General features: G+C 53.1%; 1 protein-coding gene across 1 annotated transcript; it reads left to right on the forward strand.

Moving 5' to 3' along the window:
- The first annotated feature begins 391 nt into the window (after nucleotides 1-391).
- MMP11 (matrix metallopeptidase 11) lies at nucleotides 392-19006 on the forward strand. The gene is made up of 8 exons (XM_071572123.1): nucleotides 392-645; nucleotides 9477-9727; nucleotides 10945-11088; nucleotides 12083-12216; nucleotides 14888-15135; nucleotides 15333-15546; nucleotides 16879-17136; nucleotides 18031-19006. The coding sequence occupies exons 1-8, from the start codon at nucleotides 526-528 to the stop codon at nucleotides 18162-18164; spliced, it is 1503 nt and encodes a 500-aa protein (XP_071428224.1). The 5' UTR covers nucleotides 392-525; the 3' UTR covers nucleotides 18165-19006.
- The last annotated feature ends 224 nt before the right edge of the window (nucleotides 19007-19230 follow it).

Raw genomic sequence — 19230 nt, forward strand, 5'->3', positions numbered from 1 at the left:
TCACCCAGGGAAAGTCCTCTTGCAAAGAGTGAGTGAAGGGTTTCAGCAGTGCATTGCACAGGCAAGCTGGGGTGCAGACACATATAAACACGGAAATGAGCTATTCCCCACGGGGACTAGGGTGGTCTCGATGGGCACTGAGAGTCTAAAAGGATTGCTTTTAGGCCTTGTCACACTTCGGTAGGAGAGGTGAAAGACACCTTTAAACTGACCCGTTTAAAGCCATCCCAACCCGGACAGGACCCGGTTGGACGGAGACCAGGGGGCTGGGGCCAGGCAGGCGTGGGAGGGGGGTCCCGCCCGTCCCGTGTGCTCCGCCCCGCCACCCCCCCGGGGGCGGAGCGGGGCGGGACCCCCCCCCCCCCCTCCCGCGATGCCGCCGGGCCGTGTACCCCCGGCCCGAACAGCCGCGGCTCGGGGAGAACAAAAGGCAGGAGCGGGAGGAGGCGCGAGGAGGAGGGCAGGCGGCCACGGTGGGGGGATAAAAGGCTCAGCGAGGACGACCCCCCCCCCCTCCTCTGTCCCATGTCCGAGCCCGCTCGGCCGCCCGGCATGGCCCGTCCCCCGCTGCCCGCCGCTGTCGCCTTGCTGGCCGCCGCTCTGCTGCACTGCGCGCCCGCCGCGCCCGCCCGCCGACACAAGCCGGTGAGTCGGGACCACCCGGTGCCTCCCTCCGTGTCCCTCGCCGCCCTCCGGTGCGGTCCCGAGGGCAGCATCTCCCCGGCAGACCCTCCGCTGAACGGGATGAGCCGTCTTCCCCCCCACCACTCCATCCATCCCCGAGCCGCCCTCGGGATGCCGGCACGGGCGGCGCTGCCGGGAGTCACCGGCTGCGGGACGACTGTCCCTGCCCCGGCGGTGCCGCCGCTCCGCGGACTCCTCTTGACATGGTAGGGGAGTTTTCAAAGGCGTGTTCCGGAGAGAAAAGCAGAGCCCGGGATAAGGAGGGTTTAGGAGAGGACACGAGATCCCCTCTCTTTACAGGCAGCAGAGCACTCGCTGCTGCTCAAACACCCCCTGCACGCTGTGCTGGCAGTTCTAAGAAGTGTTGCGCGCAGAGGAGACTTAAGGGGATGAATCAAAGGCACAGGCAGGAGAGGAGCAGCAGGGCTCTTTCTTCCTGCACATGCCTGCCTGATGCCAGCACCTGGGATGGAGCTGCGAGCAGCAGGGACTGCGACTGCCACAGAAGAGCAGCGGTGTGCGAGGGATTTGGGGGACGGGAGAAGACAGAGAGCTCCTTGTGCTGGGAATGTGTGCGTGCGTAATTGGGTTATTATAGACATGCGCTTCGCTGGTGTGCCATAAAATAATAACAGAGCAAATGCCCGGTAGCAGACCAAGGGGATTAGTTCAGGTTCTGTCGATGGTTTTATTATCAACTCTGTCATCTGAGTACTTTCTAACTTGGCTGCTAAATATGCTGTGGGCTGGGACTTGGCACAGAGCAGCCTTGGCCCCCAAAGTGCTTGTGTTATTCCAAATGAAGTGTCACTGGGTTTGGCTTTGCTCTGCCTCTGAGAAAGGTGAGGCCAAGCACTAGACAGGGGCCCTCTGCCCTCCAGTAATGACAGCACTCTGTGGATTTCAGCCCCACTGGAGTGCAGCAAGTGGTGGGCAGGGAGGGCAGAGCCCCCCCTGTGTTTAAACTGGAGACCACAGGTTCCTGTGGGACCTGGGCTGGGCTGGCAGGTGCCTCAAGCTCTATGTGCAAGGTGGGAAGTTGCTGCTCCTGGAGGGACATACACAGCCTCTGGTCCTGGTCTTGCTGCCAGCCGGGACCTGCGTGGGATCTCCAGGGAAGGGAGAGCCAGCCTGGGTTTCACACTGTCTGAACTTGGGCCCGATCCAGCTGCACTGTTACTGTCCTTTCACCAGTGCTCGCAGCTGCTGACTGACTGCAGGGGTCGCTGGGGCTCATCTGCCTTGGCCAGTACTCCTTGAAGTGGGGAATACACTAAATTGCTGAAGAACGCAGAGTTAATGCTGGGGTTCAGGTCTGCTCAGGCTTCTGGTCCATCTAATCCATCACCATGCTCTAGAGGAAGGTCCCCCCAGTCGTCACTCTGCTGCCCACAGATGGTTTCTTCCTCATCCTGGAATAATGCTCTTCATTGCAAGTGCTGATACTTTCCTCCTGGCTGGAGTAACTCCAGGTGATGCTCCTCCAGGTATGGTTTGTTCAGGAATACGTTATGCTTGTGTGTTTACCAGACACATGGGGCTCAGGGTTTCAGGTCAATGTATTTCACTCAGTCTTTGCAGAGATGGTGGCTGCATTGGTCTGGGGTTGGAAATGAACAGATGACTTCCCATCCTTGCAAGCAGCAGTTCTGTAATCCCAAATAGCTGCCCTTTTGGGTTCCTTACCTGGTGTCAAGGCTTCTGAAGGTTATTCTACTGCCTCTGAGGTAAAGCCAGTTTTACTTGGCGGTTGGTCTCACACATGATGTAAGTTGGCAGCAGTGCACCCCATTCCTCTTCTGGCTGGTGCAGGACAGCCAAGGTGAGATTGCTGGGCTGACAGGGACCTGTGCATGTGCATCTGGCCTCAGTTTTTCTCTACTCTCTTTTACTAAAGAGAGTTCACTTATCCGGCTACTCCGAGTCTCTCTACACAAAGGGATGTTTCCCTAATGTCTGACAGCACCTAATTTCCTGTCTGGGCACCTTTTACTGGTGGGTGATGAATGAGAAAGGAGCCAAGGGGCTAAGCTAGTAAAAGGGATTCACACTCCAACAAGACGGACAAGGGTGACTTCCTGAAGCTGTGCTGGTAGAGGGGGTGGGCAAGGACAGCCCTCAGTGCAGCACCATGGCTATTTGTGCCCCAATAACAAGTCACAACACCAGTAACTGAGAGCGGAGGGAATCAAGGGCTAAGATTCATTTTAAAGCCAGTCTACAGGGCAAGTTGCAGAAAGACTTGTGTTCTTTGAGGCAAACCCTGTAGTTCTCCTTCACTTTTGTATTAATGCCTAAAGAAAGAAAGAGAAAACTGAGAGCAGAATAAAGGCTGTGTCTGGTGTCCACTGTAAAACTTGAGAACAAAAGATCTGCAGTCCTCAGGGCTGTGCACGCGCAGACACTGAATTCCTGCATTGCTTTCAGCTCCCCTGGGAAATCAAAGTTAGTCCATTTGCTGGGAAGCTCTCTCTCCGTGAAGAAGTGGTGGGCACCCACCCCGCTGCCAACACAATCCGTGTCCTGCAGCTCTCACCCTGGGCGCAGCAGGTTTCCTGCTGGAAGCACAGCGGTTCCTTCCCTGCAGCCCAGGGGCCGGGGAGGCTGCCGACCTCGCTCCGGGCTCAGGCAGCTCCCGCAGGAAGGGTTTGATTAGCACTCTTTGGTTTGCCTATTTAAGTGCTACAGTCAGTGTTGGGGTAATTTTAGGAATGTTTATCTTCTGCTCTGGGAGAGACTCGAGACACATGTAAGCAGTTATTCTCCAGCGGGTTTGTTGTGTTTGTGCTTCCACATGCAACACACACACACCCTGCAGTGTGGCAAGACGAGGGGAGCGCGGCTGGCAAAGCAGATCTGGGAGGGAGAAGAGAGGAGGGAGAAAAGAAGCATTTTGGGGAGGATCCCCTTCTCCAGCTTAGGGTACGCTTTACTTGCTTCTCCCACACTTATCCTGCCCTGACACCATAACTTGTGGGACTCTGCAGAAGAAGGGATGCACCATGTAGGACTTATTTGAAAAGAATCTTCTGTGGAAAATTGGCCCACAGAGGTGCTGGTCCTACTCTTTCCTGCTAATCCCAAATATGTAGACAGGTAAATGGAGGGTTCCTGGATATTTTCAGACTGGGGATGGCTCAGTCTGTAACGTGAATGGAAGCACTGCTGAGTTTGCACATAACTGCCCAGCAAAATGAAAAGCAGAGCACTTCAGGGGTTCACTGAGGGCCACAGACATGTTTGTAGAGGCTCCCTGAGATCCTGGTGCAGATGAGTCCCAACAAGGACAGACAGGTGACTATCTAGTCTCTTAGTAGGCTTTGGGAGGAGACATATGTCACCATCTCACAAAAGTGACTCTGTGAAAATTAGCAGAAGGGAAAAAAACCCCTGACATCTCCGGGTGATTGGGCACGGGAAAAGTGCATGTTTTGTGGGTGTGGAGATCCCAAAGTGTACATCTGAGCATCCTATGCTCCCAGAGGGAGCTCTGGAGAGGACTGCGCTGTGCTGGGTGGCCAAACCCAGGGGGAGATGTCCTGGCTGTTCTTGAGCTGGGCACTGATAGCTTATGGCTCACCTTAGCTTGAATGTAACTGCACAGTGAACAAAACCTCTCAGCCTCCTTCCTCCCCTGCCAGGAGTGTGCTGTGTCCTAGAGCTGTTCCTTCATTTCAAGGGGATTTCTAGGTCATCAGATTAAGGACTCTTGAAACCTTTTGCTATCCTGGCATCCTGGGGATTGTTTGCTCTGCAAGTACTCAACTCGTGTTTCTAGCAAATTGTTGCTTGGGTGACACCAGCACTTTGGTTGTGGTGTTGTTGATGGAATAGATTCACAAACTGTCACATAATTAAAATGTCTAATAATAAAAATAGTCATGCAGTGTTTATTCATTTACTTTCTCTTGTTCCACCAATGCCTGGTTCTTCTCATTCTGTCTGTGGGCATAAACATTTGCAGTCCATAATGTTTCATGTTCAACGTTGCTTAGGAAAAATAAACATTTTCCTTTTTTTGTTGCCAACAACAACTACCATCAAGTAATCCGGAAACAAACTGTCAGGCCCCAGGAGGTAGTGCTGGATGGTGCCACAGAGCATGGGAAGTGAGTGCAGAGGAACATCCAACTATGTGTGCATGGCCAGGCACTGCAGCAGCTCCTGTTTGGCCTCAGCCTTTGCGTTCTCCCCAGCTCTGTCTGCAGTAGGACTGGCTGCAGTCCAGCATGAAGGAGCCAGTCTTGTAGCAGAAGTATTTTGTGTAAGGAAAGAATTCATAGTTAGAGGGGTTGGGAGACTCTGCCTTGTTCTGAGAGAGGTAGGATCAGTAAATCTGGTGGCTTTGCCTAGTCATTGTTTCCACTAACAGGGGCTTGACCGGGAACACACATAGCGCAGGGTCAGACCAGACCACAGTAATCTGTTTCTGCCCTGAAATTTCAGCTGCAGCATTAGCACCTTCTGAGGACAGTTTGCTTCTGGGACACAACCTGACTCCAGTTTTACCACTAACCATCAGCCATAGCTGCACTTTCAAATCCAACCCCTGCAAATCCATGCTGGGCTGAGAGGCAGGCTGGATAAAAAGCCAGCCATGGTACCCTGTGCACCAGGGCAACAGTGCTGATGTCAGGCAGGAATATTGTTAAGGTGGTGCAGAGTCCCAGGGAGCACAGCCACCCCACAGTGGACAGAATTGGAGTGAGAACTGTCTTACATGAGAACTGCAGGAGAAAGCATCTCTGCTGTCTTTCCCCATGCACTAAAATAAGGGCAGGAGTGCTCCAGTGTGCAGGCTCAGAGGTGGAAGGAGGATAATGCTCTAAGCCTGAGAGACAGCAAACACCAAGACCTTGACAAATACTCTGAGTAACAGAGGAGAAATGGAAAAGCAGCAGCAGAAGGAACAGGGAGGTGGTAAGAAAGTCCAAGAGCTCATTCCCCAACAGAAGAGGAAACAACCCCAGTGACAGGGGAAATATCCAAGACTGATGGGATTCTTGTTTTAACTTGTCCCATCACTCCTGTCTGACAAGGAGAGGGGTCTCCTTTCATGTCCATGCTGCAGAAGCAGACAGGAGCCCAGGTAATTAGGTACACAACAGAGGATACAAGTTTAAGTTCAGGGCAGGCAGAGGAGGATGGACCTGGGCAGAGGAGAGCAGTGGGTTTGTCGGTACCAGGCACTGGCCTCACTCTTGGACTTATTTAAACATGGTGTTGCAGATACTTGACTGCAGCTGTGCTGCTCTGGCTGCTGCTTCTCCTGGGAGGCTCTGGAGGGCTAGTGCTGCCCAACACAAGGAGGTTAAAGATGCTCCTGGCTCCTTGGGATGGCTGGGACACTTCCTGGGAAGTTTGGCTGGTGTTCATCTGGCTCTACCAGACCCAGAAGTGATGGCTGTTGTATTGCAGCATTTGAAGGCTGATAAAGCTGTAACGAACTGAGTGGGCAGCCTGTACCTCTGCTGTGGTTTCTGCTGTCCCATGGGATCCCTCCATTCCCTCCTGTTCCCTCCCAGCCTCAGTCACAAGGCTGCAGGAAGAGGCACATTCTTTGTGAGGAGCTGTGACCAGCTTGCAGCACAGCCCTCCTTGTGTATAGCTTTGCTCCTCTGCTCTCCTCACCACTGGTCTCAGGCCTAGCAGCCCCTCTGTGCTCATGCTGTGCTGGCATTTTGCTGCTCAGTCTGTATCGCAAAGCCCTGGCCTCTTGCTTGACTACAAACTGGCTGTTCCTGTGCACAGTGGCCACCTCAACTGCTGGTTGTACTGGGAAGGGCAGTGCAAGTGGCTGTACACACTCAGCCAGAGGCTCAGATGTGTTTTGCACACAGCTGGGCTGAACCCTACCCTGGGTTGCAGGGTTTTCCAGTGCTTTTGTGTTCAGTGCTCTCTTCCCCTCTGCTGGTGGAGTGGGGATGCCTTGATAGGTACCCAGTCACCAGTGCCCTTCTCACTCTCTCCTTATACAGGTCTGTACTAGTTTCAGCAGCAGCACAGCACTGAGTGAAGCCCTAAGGATGCAGCCAGGGCAGAAAGCACGATCTCCCCAGGAGACGGTGGGCTCAGTGCTGTCTGGGAAAGATACAACCTTAAGCAAGCGGACACATTATCTAAGCCCTGGGAAGTGCCTGCAGCAAGGTGTGTCCAGCCAAGGAGACCAACATCTCCAGCCTCAGTGTCTCCTGAGCATTATTTGGCAAGTGGTTTGTGCCTGTCACATTTCCCCTTGCTGGCTGTGCCTGCAGTGGCATTTTCCAGCCCTTTCCTGCCATGGTTCTAATGTCGGTGCAGTGACGACAGGGAGAGACTTACTGTTTGTCCAGGGGCACAGCACAGGGCAGCAGGGCAGGTCCTACCCCTGCCTCCACCCAGAGCCTATTGCAGGACTACCCCTCCCATGTCTGGGTCTCTGCACAGAGCAGGCAGGCAGAAGCAGGGAGGGTCCTGGCTAAGGCAAGATGGGGTTTGGAAAGCTGGGATTCTTGCCAGGGGCCTTGAGCTAACCAAAGAGGGGAGAGAAAAACTACCTCTGGACTGCCTCTGAGTGTGGGATTCCTTGGAGGGAGGAGGAAACAGACAGTTGCTCCTCTCTTTGCTCCTGCTCGGAGTGATAATCTCCAGTTTATGCCAGTGTCCCCAGCCTGTAAGGCAACTGGCCTTCCCAAGAGGAGGATGTGCTTAGCATCATCAAGACAGAAAACAGGAGTAAGCCCATCTGGGTCAGCCTCATCCCGCTCACTTACCTGAGCAACTCCTGAGGGTTTCCCAGTGTTCCTAGTTCAACAGTGAGGGCTCTCTCTGGGGTCCAGCTCCTCTCTCCCCATGTGCCTGGGAGCAGCTGTCCTGCACATTCTGGCCCTGGGAAACCGGATGCATCCATCACCCCATGTCCTCGGGTGGCAGGACCTGCCTCTGGTGGCAGCTCTCCAGGCTGGGCTTTGGTGACACAGCTGCCATTATGTGCTTCGGTGTCATCGGGGCTGGGAGCAAGATGTTGGCCAGAACATCAGCATTATCAGCTCCTCTTGCCAGCTGTCCTTCACAGGCAGTAGCTGCCAGCCCAGGCAGGGTGCCAGGCAGCTCTTAGAGAGCTCCTCTTAGAAAGACAGGTACCTCCAACCTGGCAGGGCTCCAGCGTTCAGCAGGAGCAGCCTGGTGCAGACTGGCCAGTCAGTACTCCCTCCTGCCACTAAAGCACTGGATGGATTCTCAGTGCCATGGCTGTGACTTGGGCTTTGCTGTTCAGGATGTAAAATGACTTTCTTTGCATGGGTTTATGGTATAGTTCCTGTGGTGTGTGAAAGTGCACTGGGTCACCAGGATTGTATCAATGGGTCTAAGGCAAAGACTGGCAGGTGCCAAACCACCAAGGCTGTCTGTTCCATCTGAGGACAGGCCAGCAGGTCAGAGCAGTGACAGACACACGGAAAGCCTAAACTGACACGCAGACACCTGAAGTGCACCTTGTGTGACCTCCCTGGCTGCTTTGTCCATCTGTGTCCTGCTCAGAGGCACAGGGCCTGCAGAGCTGGGAGCTCAGTAGCGGAATTAATGCCAAGGTCTTCACACTTCATTCCAGCTCGCATGAATGGGCTCATTGTAGGGAACAGAGTGGTGGCAGCACGCGGATTACACGGCATCATGGCAGCTCTGGCTTCATGCCATCTTGACCTTTGTGTCCTCGGCAGGGCAGCCAGGAGAGCTGGCCTGGAAGAAGGCAGCTCCTTGCAGGGGAAAGAAGGGCAGCCCTAAAGCCCAGGTCTCCCTCTGGAGCCCTGTGGGACAGAGCCTGCATGTCCAAGTAGAGATGCACCACTGCTGTATCTCAGTTCCTCCCTTGGCTCAAACATCCTTAAATTTGTCTGCACAAAATCAGGCAAAAAAAAAATCTGTTTGGCCTCCTGTCCTGTGGAGTGACAGGGACCAAGCACCTCTCAGCCCACGTGCCTCACAGCAGCTTGGAGACTACACCTGAGTCGTGTTTCCTGGGGGCAACATAGTCCTGCTGTCAGGTGGGAAACCAATGGAAGTCAGCTAATTAACATTAATTGATGTTGTCAAGTGCTTTTCCAGCTAAGTGTGGGAGAGCCCAGGAGATGTTATCTCAAGCAGAGTCACAGGTGCAGTGAGGCAAGGAGATGGGGTCCAGTTCCTTTCTCAGGCAGTGACAGTGGCTGCAGGGACAGTCATTGCTGCCCTCTGCCCCATGGGCTGGGCTGTAACCCCCCAGATCCATGTGCCCTGCTCTGCAGCTTGTTGTGTGCCCTCACCATGCTGAGAGCCTGCCCACAGTGCCAGGACAGCAAGAGGACACCACAGAAGTGACAACAGGGAGCACAACTGTGTGGTGGGGACTAAAAGCTTCCTCCCATTCATGTCACCTCTACCCAGGGGCAGGAGGCAATAAAGGATGTGGGGCAAAGGGGGAGAATTTACTCCCCCGTGGTTTGTTTTATACTTGAAGGCTCTGGTTCTCATCCACAGCTTGCAAAGTATTTCCTGCGGGCCAGCTGCCAAGGAAACGTGGACCAAAAATAGCCCAGTGCTTGGGGGGTGCCATGGCATGACACAGTGCCTCGCAGGTGTGACCTGGCCTCGGAGCAGCAGAGCCCAGGGAACAGGGGATGTTTGTTGGGGGCAGTTTGTGCCCTAGCAGCAGGGGAACAGCACCAGGCAGAGGTGGAACTCACCACTGCAGGACTGCTGTGGGCAGATGTCCACCACACTACATCAGGAAGTGTCTTCCCAGACACTGAAGTCCTGGCTTTGCTCTTCCCTTTTAGGACATGTCTCGAAAGCATCACACCTGGAAAGAGCAGACTCCCTGGCTGTCTTCCTTGGTGAACACTGTGGGGACTGGTGTGCCTGCCAAGGGCCTCTCCATGGGTGCAGAGCAGCAGGTGGCACGCTGGAACCCGCGCCGGTGTGGCGTGCCGGACCTGCCGGTGCTGACGGACGGACAGAACGGGCGCAACCGGCAGAAGCGGTTCGTCCTCTCTGGCGGACGCTGGGACAAGACCGATCTCACCTACAAGTAAGAGAGGCCCACACGGGGAGTCAGGCTGGTTTGCTTTTCCCTCCCCAAGCCCCTGATGTCCTCTGGAGTGCTGCATAGTGTGATGTGACCATAAAAAGCTGGAGGGCAGGCAGGGGCTGGGGGAGCCACGTGCCAAAACACCAGCAGGGTTGTCCTCAGCACCTCCACATCCCCTCACATGCTCCATAAACACAGCTGCCCACCCACCCTGCCCAAGCACAATGTACACAGCACTGCACCAGCCTGCAGTCACTCCTGCACCAACACCTCCACACACAAACGTTCACTTCCCTACATCAAACCTCCGACACATGTGAGGTGAGCCTCCACCACCAGCCCTCTCCTGCTGTGCCTTTGCCCCCACAACCACCCTGTGGTGGGCTCACCTCACAGTTTATTTTAAAAGGATCTTTTTATTCAGCTGTTATTGATGGTCCCATAAACACGCCTTCAGTGTAAAGTTTTGCCCAAATCACCCCACACATTCTCAATTGTGAATCTACTCAACGGGCTGTCAGAAGGGTTGTGCTGCCTCCCCAGCTGCCCCCAGGGGTATGAGTGGAGAAGTGAGCACACTCGTATGGACCTTGACAGCATGTAAATCATCTTTTGTTTAATTCAGTGCAGAAGACAGTTCCTCACAGTGTTAGAAGGCTACAGATAACAGAAAGACTTCTTCCTTTTTCTTCTTTTTGGTCAACAGTGTTAAAGAAAGAAACACACCAGAGACTAACATACAGCAACACTGTTAATGGAAGAGAAAGAAACCTCCCTCTGTGGCAGACCTTTCAGTCAGCTCATGTTTTAGGAGGACAGAAGAGGCAACAGCTACTCTGAGTGAGCCCAGGTTTCCAGGGGCAAAAAATGCAGAGATTGAGAAGAAATCACACCACTCCCAGGAATCTCTGTGCTGGTGGCCTCATGGGGGACAGACCTGGGGAATGCTGTGGCACTTCTCTCCAGAACAACACATATCTGCAAAGCGCTCCAGGGAACTCACCTCTGGCCCACCAGCCAGAGGGTTTCAACACTGATGGGATTTTACTGCTGCACATGTTGCTTGGTAGAGGGTGCTGGAGCAGTGCTTGTATGGATTGTAGATGTTCTGGTGCTGAGAGTGGCAGCCCTAGTGGTATTGATCCTAGAGCTGGTGTCTTCATGACAGCAGTGTCCATGGGATAGCAGCTCCTCATCCACTGTCTGTTGTCTTCCAGAATTATTAGGTTCCCGTGGCAACTTGTAAAAGCAAAAGTGAGAAGGACCATTGAGGAAGCTTTGAAAGTCTGGAGTGATGTGACCCCACTGACCTTCACTGAGGTGCAGGAGGGACAGGCTGACATCGTCATTGATTTCACAAGGTGAGCATGGTGGGCAGCAGCACTGTCCTCCTGCCCTAAACAGAGCAGGGGGCTGCCAGCACACAACTTAGGCACTTAAATGGATGCTCACATTTCTGCTTTCAGACACCGGGATCTTTTTGGTTTTGTTGTTTTGCTTTATAATCAGTTGTGGGCTGCTTGGTGTAAGTGCAGCTGCTCCACACTGGCTGTGCACAGCATCATTACTGATCATTAATTTTCCTGGTACATTTACATTTCTCTGCCCACAGGCTGTTTTCTTAAGCATTTGTTTTGATTTTCTATCTTCAGGTCCTCCGTTCTGTCCCTTGACTGAACAACGTAACTGTCTGCCCAAAGACAAATATAGTTTCTTGGTTAAGTGAATCTTGGCTCCTGGCCTGAAATTCCCTTTTGGCAAAACATGCACTGGGGCAAAGACTTCCCTGTGCTGAATGTTTGCACAGAACAAGTGAAGGCAGTGGAGACTGTCCAAGCAGTGATGAGATTTGCATGCTGTGTATTTGCCTGTGCCTCCCTCAGCTCTCTCAAGTGGCTGCATCTCTCATGGCTTTCCTTTGTTAGTCATCAGCAGCTTGGCTTGAGTGAGGACCTGAGAGTTTGGCTGGGTTTGCTGCCCCTCTGCAGCCCCCCACCACTCAACAATGCTGACTTAATCTTGGCTTGAGCAATCAGCTCCTTAATTCTTTGGGCCCTACAGTCAGCTTCGGGCTGGAAGCTGAACAGGGGGAGGGGAGGAACATCCCTGAGAAAACATACAAACTCCCCGGGGTTTGGTGTGACCAAGTTCTGCTTCCTCAGTGCCCTGATGCAGAACTGGGGTTGTGGCAATTGGAAGGGCTCCGGCAGTTGATCTGGACAGGAAGGATGAGCTTGGGATAGAAGTGAGAGCTGCTGTCCCCTTGCAGTGGCTCCCACCTTTGGCCTTACGATGCTGTGCACTGGAGGTACATGGCCCTTTGTCTGAGGTTGCAACATGTCTTCCTTCCTCCAGGTACTGGCATGGAGACAACCTACCTTTTGATGGGCCTGGAGGGATCTTGGCACACGCATTCTTCCCCAAGACACACCGGGAGGGAGATGTCCATTTTGACTACGACGAGACCTGGACGATTGGGAACAACCTGGGTATGGTACTGTTTCAAAGGGAGCTGTGGATGCTCCAGGATGCTTATCAGTGCACTTGGAAATTATTCCCTTCTGGTGTGAACATGGACCCTGTAAAAGGGAGAGGCAACAATTCTTTTTCTGGCATGCATTTTCATCTCCCACCACTTACTATCCAAGTCTTTTCATCTTTCAACCATGGCAGAGCTCGTGTCCAGCACCAGGACCCTGGCTTCCTGGTGAGCTCCTCCTGTCTGGGGGCAGCAAGGGAGACAGCTCCTCTGCCCATCCACATGCCCTGCCACTTGGGAATTGCACCCAGCATTGGCAGGAGTCATTAGAAATAAACTAGGGAAAAGATGAAGGAAAAATGAGGCTCAAGCACTGGGTGATACAGTTGTCTTCCAAAGCACAGCCTCAGCCCCAGTCCCTGCACGTATTGTTCACCATCTGCTCTCAAACAAGTCCATAAAGGGAAACCACCCAGGCTCCAGCTCTGTCCCCGTGGCCTGGGAATGCTCTGACCACAAACAGCACCACATCCAGTCAAGACTCTTTTTTAAATTTTTGCTAATAATAGATCTAAGCTGGTAGCTCTCTGCTCGGGCACTCAGGGTCTGGTGTCACAGTATCTCATGAGATACTGCAGCACTGCCTGGGACCATCTGGAATAATGCCCAAAGCATCAGTTTCTGGAAGACCCACCCAAATTAACCCAGGGCAGCTCCCCTCCTCCTCCTTCCCAGTTTATGTACAGGGACAATCACAAAGCCCAAGTTAATTCCCTGTATCTCCAGATATTTTGCCCATGTTAGTGGGCTATTCCAAAGCCCACATCATTGTCAATGCTATGCCAGCTTGACTGTGTGGGGCACAGGACTGTTGTGTCTTTGCCTCTGCTCATGCTGGCCCAAAACAAAAACCACAGAGACTGGAATTCTTTGCAGAAGCGTTTCTGCTCCTCGGGAAGGGATGGGTTCTGTTGCGTTTTACCCTTTGTTGCAGCTGCCTCTGTTGTTGAATTTCCTACATTCTCCCATACAACAGTGTTGGAGGCAAAACAGGAACTGAAAATGGACACCAGTTCCTATCAGAATCCAACCCTATTCCATGGTATTCCCCACCCACACATGTCATCCATAAATAAATGTTGTAATAGCTCTTTGGAGCCAACTGCCATTTAATATGCTGAAAAGAGCTTTATGATATAAACATGGATAAATCCTTGACTCACCTTTCAGTGAGAGAAGGAAATCCTTAGCCTCGTTTTGCAAACAGGAGAGGACAAATGTGAGGAGGGCTAAGGTGTGCCCTGGGGCCACCCCAGAGCTGTGCAGGAAGCAGGACTCTATTGGAGGGCCATCCATTACAGACACAGGCACATTCCCAGCACAGCTCCTTCAGCCGTGCTGTTGTGCACCTCCTCTGGAGAAGCTGACAACACAGCTGATCTGCCAGCACTGGAAAGCATCAAGTAAGGAGCCTGCCAAGCTAAACAGAAGTGTCTGAAAGTTTGTAATAAGTCAGTGACAGAAATCCCACTCTCTCAGCTGACCTAGATGTATCGCTTTACATCAGGTCAGCGCGGTGCAAATTCACTGCTTACACGTAAAACTGACCAATGGAGGAAGAAGGGGCTCACCTTCCCCTCCGCCCTTCCTCCCAACTGTATCCCCCTCTCCCACCCAGTCCTGGTGCTGAGAAGTGACCTGCTCCCCCAGAGCCAGCAAGGAAATCCTGCTTGGAACAGCACGGCTGGCTGACTCACATCTTTGCTGTTCTCATCACTTGGCTGCAGCTTGGAGGATTTCTGGCTGAAGGCAAGTGAATGAATATGCTGGGACTTGTCAACAGAACCTCCACTTATAGTGAAATTTATCAGCTTCAAAAACAATCTAATGGAAGCTAAACAAAACCTGCCAAATGATTTATTTTTGCATACTGAAATCCACTTTTCCCACTCTCCTTTTCTACATGCTCCAAGGTCATGTATTCCTAAAATGTGATCTCCCATAAATCTGCTTGAGTCTGGCAAAGAAGTCTCACTGGGTCATTTTTTATGGATTTATTTCTAAATATCACCTTCTTGACACAGTCCCCACACAAGCAATAAATGAGCTCCCTCTGCTGTCTGTGACAACAGCCATTAACAAGTGTTAATCCTAGAGAGTTCCCTCACTGGCACTGGTATCTTCCACAATGGATGTGACCGGAATGGGATGTGATGAACTGCAGCTGTAGGCAGCAACTGCTGCAAGGCTGGGTGGACAAAAACCAAACTTACCACCCCACCACCTGTGTCTGTGGGTCAGACTTCCTTCTCTGTGCAAAGTTCTCTTTTCCAAAAATGGAAAACCCATTTCTTCCTGGTTGCAGATGAGGTGACAGGAGCCTCTGACAACAGAAATACAAATTACCAACAACGGCCAGGCTAAAACCTGAGTGTATGAATTCACTCACAGTGTTCCTGAACCAATGAATCCCTTAATTATGCCCTTTGACTCTCTGGAAAAACCACATATACAGGAAAAATCTGGGAAGAACAACCTGTGATCACAGTAGTAGAGTCAGATTTCTCTTTCCTCATCAGACTCCTGTAACACACCTCAGTGGTTGGTAACTGGTAGGGCCAGGCCCAGGAGGCAAAAGCACATGAATACATAAAAGCATCTCCCATCCTCTCCCTTTGCAGGCACTGACCTCCTGCAAGTGGCTGCTCACGAGTTTGGCCATGTCCTGGGCCTGCAGCACACGGCTGTCTCCAAGTCACTGATGTCTCCTTTCTACATCTTCCGCTACCCACTAAGCCTGAGTGAGGATGACAAGCAAGGGATCCAATACCTCTATGGGAAACCCTCATTGGATCCTGACCCAACCCCAACTCAGCCAACAAAGCTGGCCCAACCAGACCTCGAAACAAATGAGATCACCAACGTGGAGGTGAGTTTGTCTGTGTCCTCCCCTGACACGAAAGCTGGGAGATGCAGGGAGGGCATCTCTGGGCAGCACGTGCCTCAATCAAAACTGGCCAAAAGCAGAGCAGTCACCTGGACACAGGGACCTCCCCTCTGCTGAGCCCAGCCTGGGCGAGTGGGTGCCCTGGGAGCCCAAGCCCCTGACGGGCCATGCTTTGGCAGGATGTGCAGCCCAACGCCTGTGACACGGCTTTCGATGCTGCATCCACCATCCGAGGGGAGCTGTTCTTCTTCAAGTCCCGCTACGTGTGGCGGCTCCGAGCTGGAAAGCTGCAGGATGGTTACCCAGCTCTGGCCTCCCGTCACTGGCAGGGGATCCCCAGCTCTGTTGATGCCACCTTTGAGGACCCTCTGGGCAATATCTGGTTTTTCCAAGGTAAGAGCTGGACTGTGATCAGATGGCTCAGAAATGTATCTCAGTGACTTAGGGGTAGGCAGGACCCAGCAAATTCCTGGGAGAATAAATCTTCTGGACATCTTCAGCAGCCCAGTGATCATTGTTATTTGTTTCCTTCTCTATTTAAATTTTTAGCAGATATTGAGGAGGAAAAACAATGGGTCACTTTTATTTTAGACACAGGCACAATATCCCATTCTCCTTCCCTGAAACACAAACATTTGTTATGAGTCTCTGACCTGGCAGTGTTGCTGTCAGAGGAGAAAGAAGGAAACACTTGCTCCATCTCCCCAGCTGTCATGGGAAGCACTGTGCCAGAAGAGAACCCCAGCAGCTTCCCTGGTTGTGAAACTCCTGCACTTGTGTCCCCAGGGCCCTGCTCAGGGGACAGCCAGCATCTTCTCTGCTCCTCAGAGACCTGGATGTAGAGCTTCCATAGCACCTCATGACTGAATGAGCTTACAGGGAGCCTGTGTGCAGAGCCAGGCAACCTCCAGGGATTAAAAACAAAACCTCCTCCTGGCCACCTCTGGAGTCCAAGGCGAGCAACAAACCCCATTTCAGCTCCACTGTTTTCTTGAATGCTGTTTCCAAGAGTAACTTTAATAGCAGGGATGCAGAATGATGTGGGAATGCAGCTGCCCTGGGTGTGCACGGCCTGTCTACGCTCCATGAGACTGAGTACCAAAATCACACCACACAGCTCTGCAGGCAGAGCTGCTGTATAAACACATTACTTAGCACCTGACCTGCACACAAGGACTTACAGTGCTAAAATTGGCAGGCTCCTGCCATGAGTTAAAATGAGATAAGGGGAAAGTATTACGTGCTGTGGGCTAATTACAGAGATTCCCATTTTAATCTAATCTAGAACTTGCTTCCAGTCTCTGTTTCAGCTTGGCAACTTCTTTCTGGTTTCTGCAGCACCCTCCTTTCCAGCCACATGCCCCCTTTGTGCCTGTGCATGCCCCCATGTTTACCAAGCGCTGAGGTTGCAGTGTAGAGGTTGGTCCCTCTAGCCAAGTCTATTATAACTTCCACAAATAGGGAAAACACAGCTGCTTAAGTCAACCTTCTTGTCCTCCACTGCCAGTCTCCAGGCTGGACTGAGGTAGGAAGTCAATTCCTTGAACTGACAGCATTTTGAGCACATGACAGTGAAAGTGTCCATGATACTGGTGGGTTTTTTGCCTCCCAGGCACAGCTTCCCCTGGGAGCTCTGCCAAGGCACCAGTTGCACAGTTCACTGCCAAATTATCAGACACCAAAGAGTTTTGGACACTTTGTCTCCCTTTTCTGTATCCTCGCCAGATTCTCGATACTGGATTTACGATGGCGAGAGACGGGTATCTGGTCCCACCCCAGTGGTGGAGCTGGGCCTCCCTGCATCCCCTGTGCAGGCAGCTCTGGTGTGGGGGGCTGAGAAGAACAAGATCTACATCTTCAGTGGAGGCAACTACTGGCGCTTCAACCCTCACACGCGACAGGTGGACAACATCTACCCCCGGGCCATGGCCGACTGGCGCGGTGTCCCGCAGGAGATCGACGCGGCTTTCCAGGATGAGTTTGGTCAGTGCAGCAGGGACATGGCCTGCTCTGGGGTGGGTACTCTGGCTGACACCACTGCCCAGCTGGAAGAACTGGGCAGATTTAGACGTGTGATTGCAGTGGGCACTTCCCAGCCATAGCACATGCAAATAGTGTAGAGAGAGGCAGCTCCTTCCAGTGTGTAGGGAACTGAGGCTTCTACCATGGAAATGAGAAGTTTCTTCATCATTAATTGCAATGATCAACGTGTAAGTGTCTAATAGGAGTGAAACATCTGACCAAGAGATGGTCACAGAGTCCTACAGCCAAAGGAAGTGATGGGAAGACAGCAGAGCACACTTCAGGCCTGGGCTGAACAACAAACAGGCTGCTTTTGGTGCTGCCCAGTCCTCCCCAAAGTGCCCCATGCCAAAGACACTGTGGCAGTGCCATAGTAACACTAGGGACAGCCAGGGTGCCTGGGATGAAGGTGTGGTGAATGCCTGTTTCCTCTCAAAGGATGCAGTGAAACAACTCCCCATTGCTTCCAGAACTTGAATTCCAGGATAGTGTCCCCACAGTAACAGATGCTCTGCAGCAGCTCTTCACAAGCTCCCTGTCCCCATTCAGGTCCTAGACATCCTTTGCCCTCTCAGGGTTGGGTTCCTGCATGGGTACAGCACATTAAAACTCACCAGGAAAATAAAATAAAATAAAATAAAATCCATCCTGTTCACTCTTCCATCAAAACTAACAGTGTGAAAGAAAATTGAAAATCACAAGCCTGGTTTCAAGTGAAATCTTGACAGCAGCATCTCCTGCCTCTTCCAGCTCTCAGTACTGTATGTGCTGCAGAGTGACAGCTGGACAAAACTGGGAAAGAGCTCTGAGCCATGTGAACCTTGTCTCTTCTAAGCCTTTCTCTCTCACCCGCAGGTTTTGCCTATTTCCTGAGGGGCCAAGATTACTGGAAGTTTGATCCAGTCCAGGTGAAAGTGCTAGAGGGCTACCCACGCCAGATCAGCCAGGACTTCTTCAGCTGTACACCTTCCTCCAACTCCTTCAGATGAGGGGGATGTCTGTGTCCTCCATGCTCCCTTTTGTCACCCTTACCTCCAGCAGCCACACAGAGGGTTCTCTCTGCCATTCCTGGCTTCCTTCCAGGCTCAGCATCTGACACAACACGTGTCTGTGACAAAAAGTGACAAAGTTTGCCCCTCTCCAGTTCCAGCAGCACCAGCTTCAGTTGCTACCAATGTAAAAGCAGCTGCCACGTTCTTTGAGACAAGACTGGCCACACTCTTCTAGCAATAGCATCCCAAAAGCCATCAGGCCAGCCTGGAGTGGGATCGTGCTCTCATAATGAATCTGAACCCCGTCCTGTCGAACTGAACCGATGACATTTCCCATGTTTACACAGCTCAGTACAGCAGCGCTTTGCGGCTGCAGGCGCTGGGCAGGGAAGAGGCTGCCCCAGCCACGGCCCGGGGCTCCGAAGGACACAGACTGTGCCTGCGGAGGGTGCGACGTGCGGCTGCCGGCACGGGCACCGGCACCGGCACCGGCACCGGGATCCTGCCCCGGGGCAGCCGTGGTGGTTCCCGGGCTCTGCCACAGCCCTGCTCCGGTTCGGTGTTGTATCCCTCGTACGCGTTAGGATTTGTACCGGTCTGTACACAGACAAGGGGCCCCTTCCTCCCCCCCATCCCCGGTGCGGGGCGCAGTGCTGGACACTGCCCCGCGCGTTCGCACCCCGAGCCGCTGCCATGCACTGCCCGCTCCCTGGGCTGGCACCGCACGCCGCCCTCGGCCGTGCCCAGCCCAGCCCCTCCCCGGGCTGGCACCGCACACACCGCCCTCGGCCGTGCCCAGCCCAGCCCAGCCCAGCCCCTCCCCGGGCTGGCACCGCACGCCGCCCTCGGCCGTGCCCAGCCCAGCCCAGCCCAGCCCAGCCCCTCCGTGCTGCCGTCGCTGCCGCCTCGGTCACTCCCACCCCAACCCGGTGCCCGGCGGGCGGCTGTGCCGGGAGTGCCGCCGTCCCGCGGGGAGCGCAGCCACAACCGTGGGCGCAGCGCGCACCTGTGTGGGGTCACTCTGTATTTATGTGCCGCCCCGCGACAATAAAAGCCGCCTCTT

This window comes from Pithys albifrons, chromosome 17 (assembly GCF_047495875.1).
Source record: "Pithys albifrons albifrons isolate INPA30051 chromosome 17, PitAlb_v1, whole genome shotgun sequence".
Lineage (NCBI taxonomy): Eukaryota > Metazoa > Chordata > Aves > Passeriformes > Thamnophilidae > Pithys > Pithys albifrons.

Excerpts from the sequence above, each read along its gene's own strand:
- MMP11 (XM_071572123.1), top strand. The coding sequence starts at position 526 with ATGTCCGAGCCCGCTCGGCCGCCCGGCATGGCCCGTCCCCCGCTGCCC. Across the intron at positions 646-9,476 it reads CCGCCCGCCGACACAAGCCG|GACATGTCTCGAAAGCATCA; the intron begins GTGAGTCGGGAC and ends CTTCCCTTTTAG. Across the intron at positions 9,728-10,944 it reads AAGACCGATCTCACCTACAA|AATTATTAGGTTCCCGTGGC; the intron begins GTAAGAGAGGCC and ends GTTGTCTTCCAG.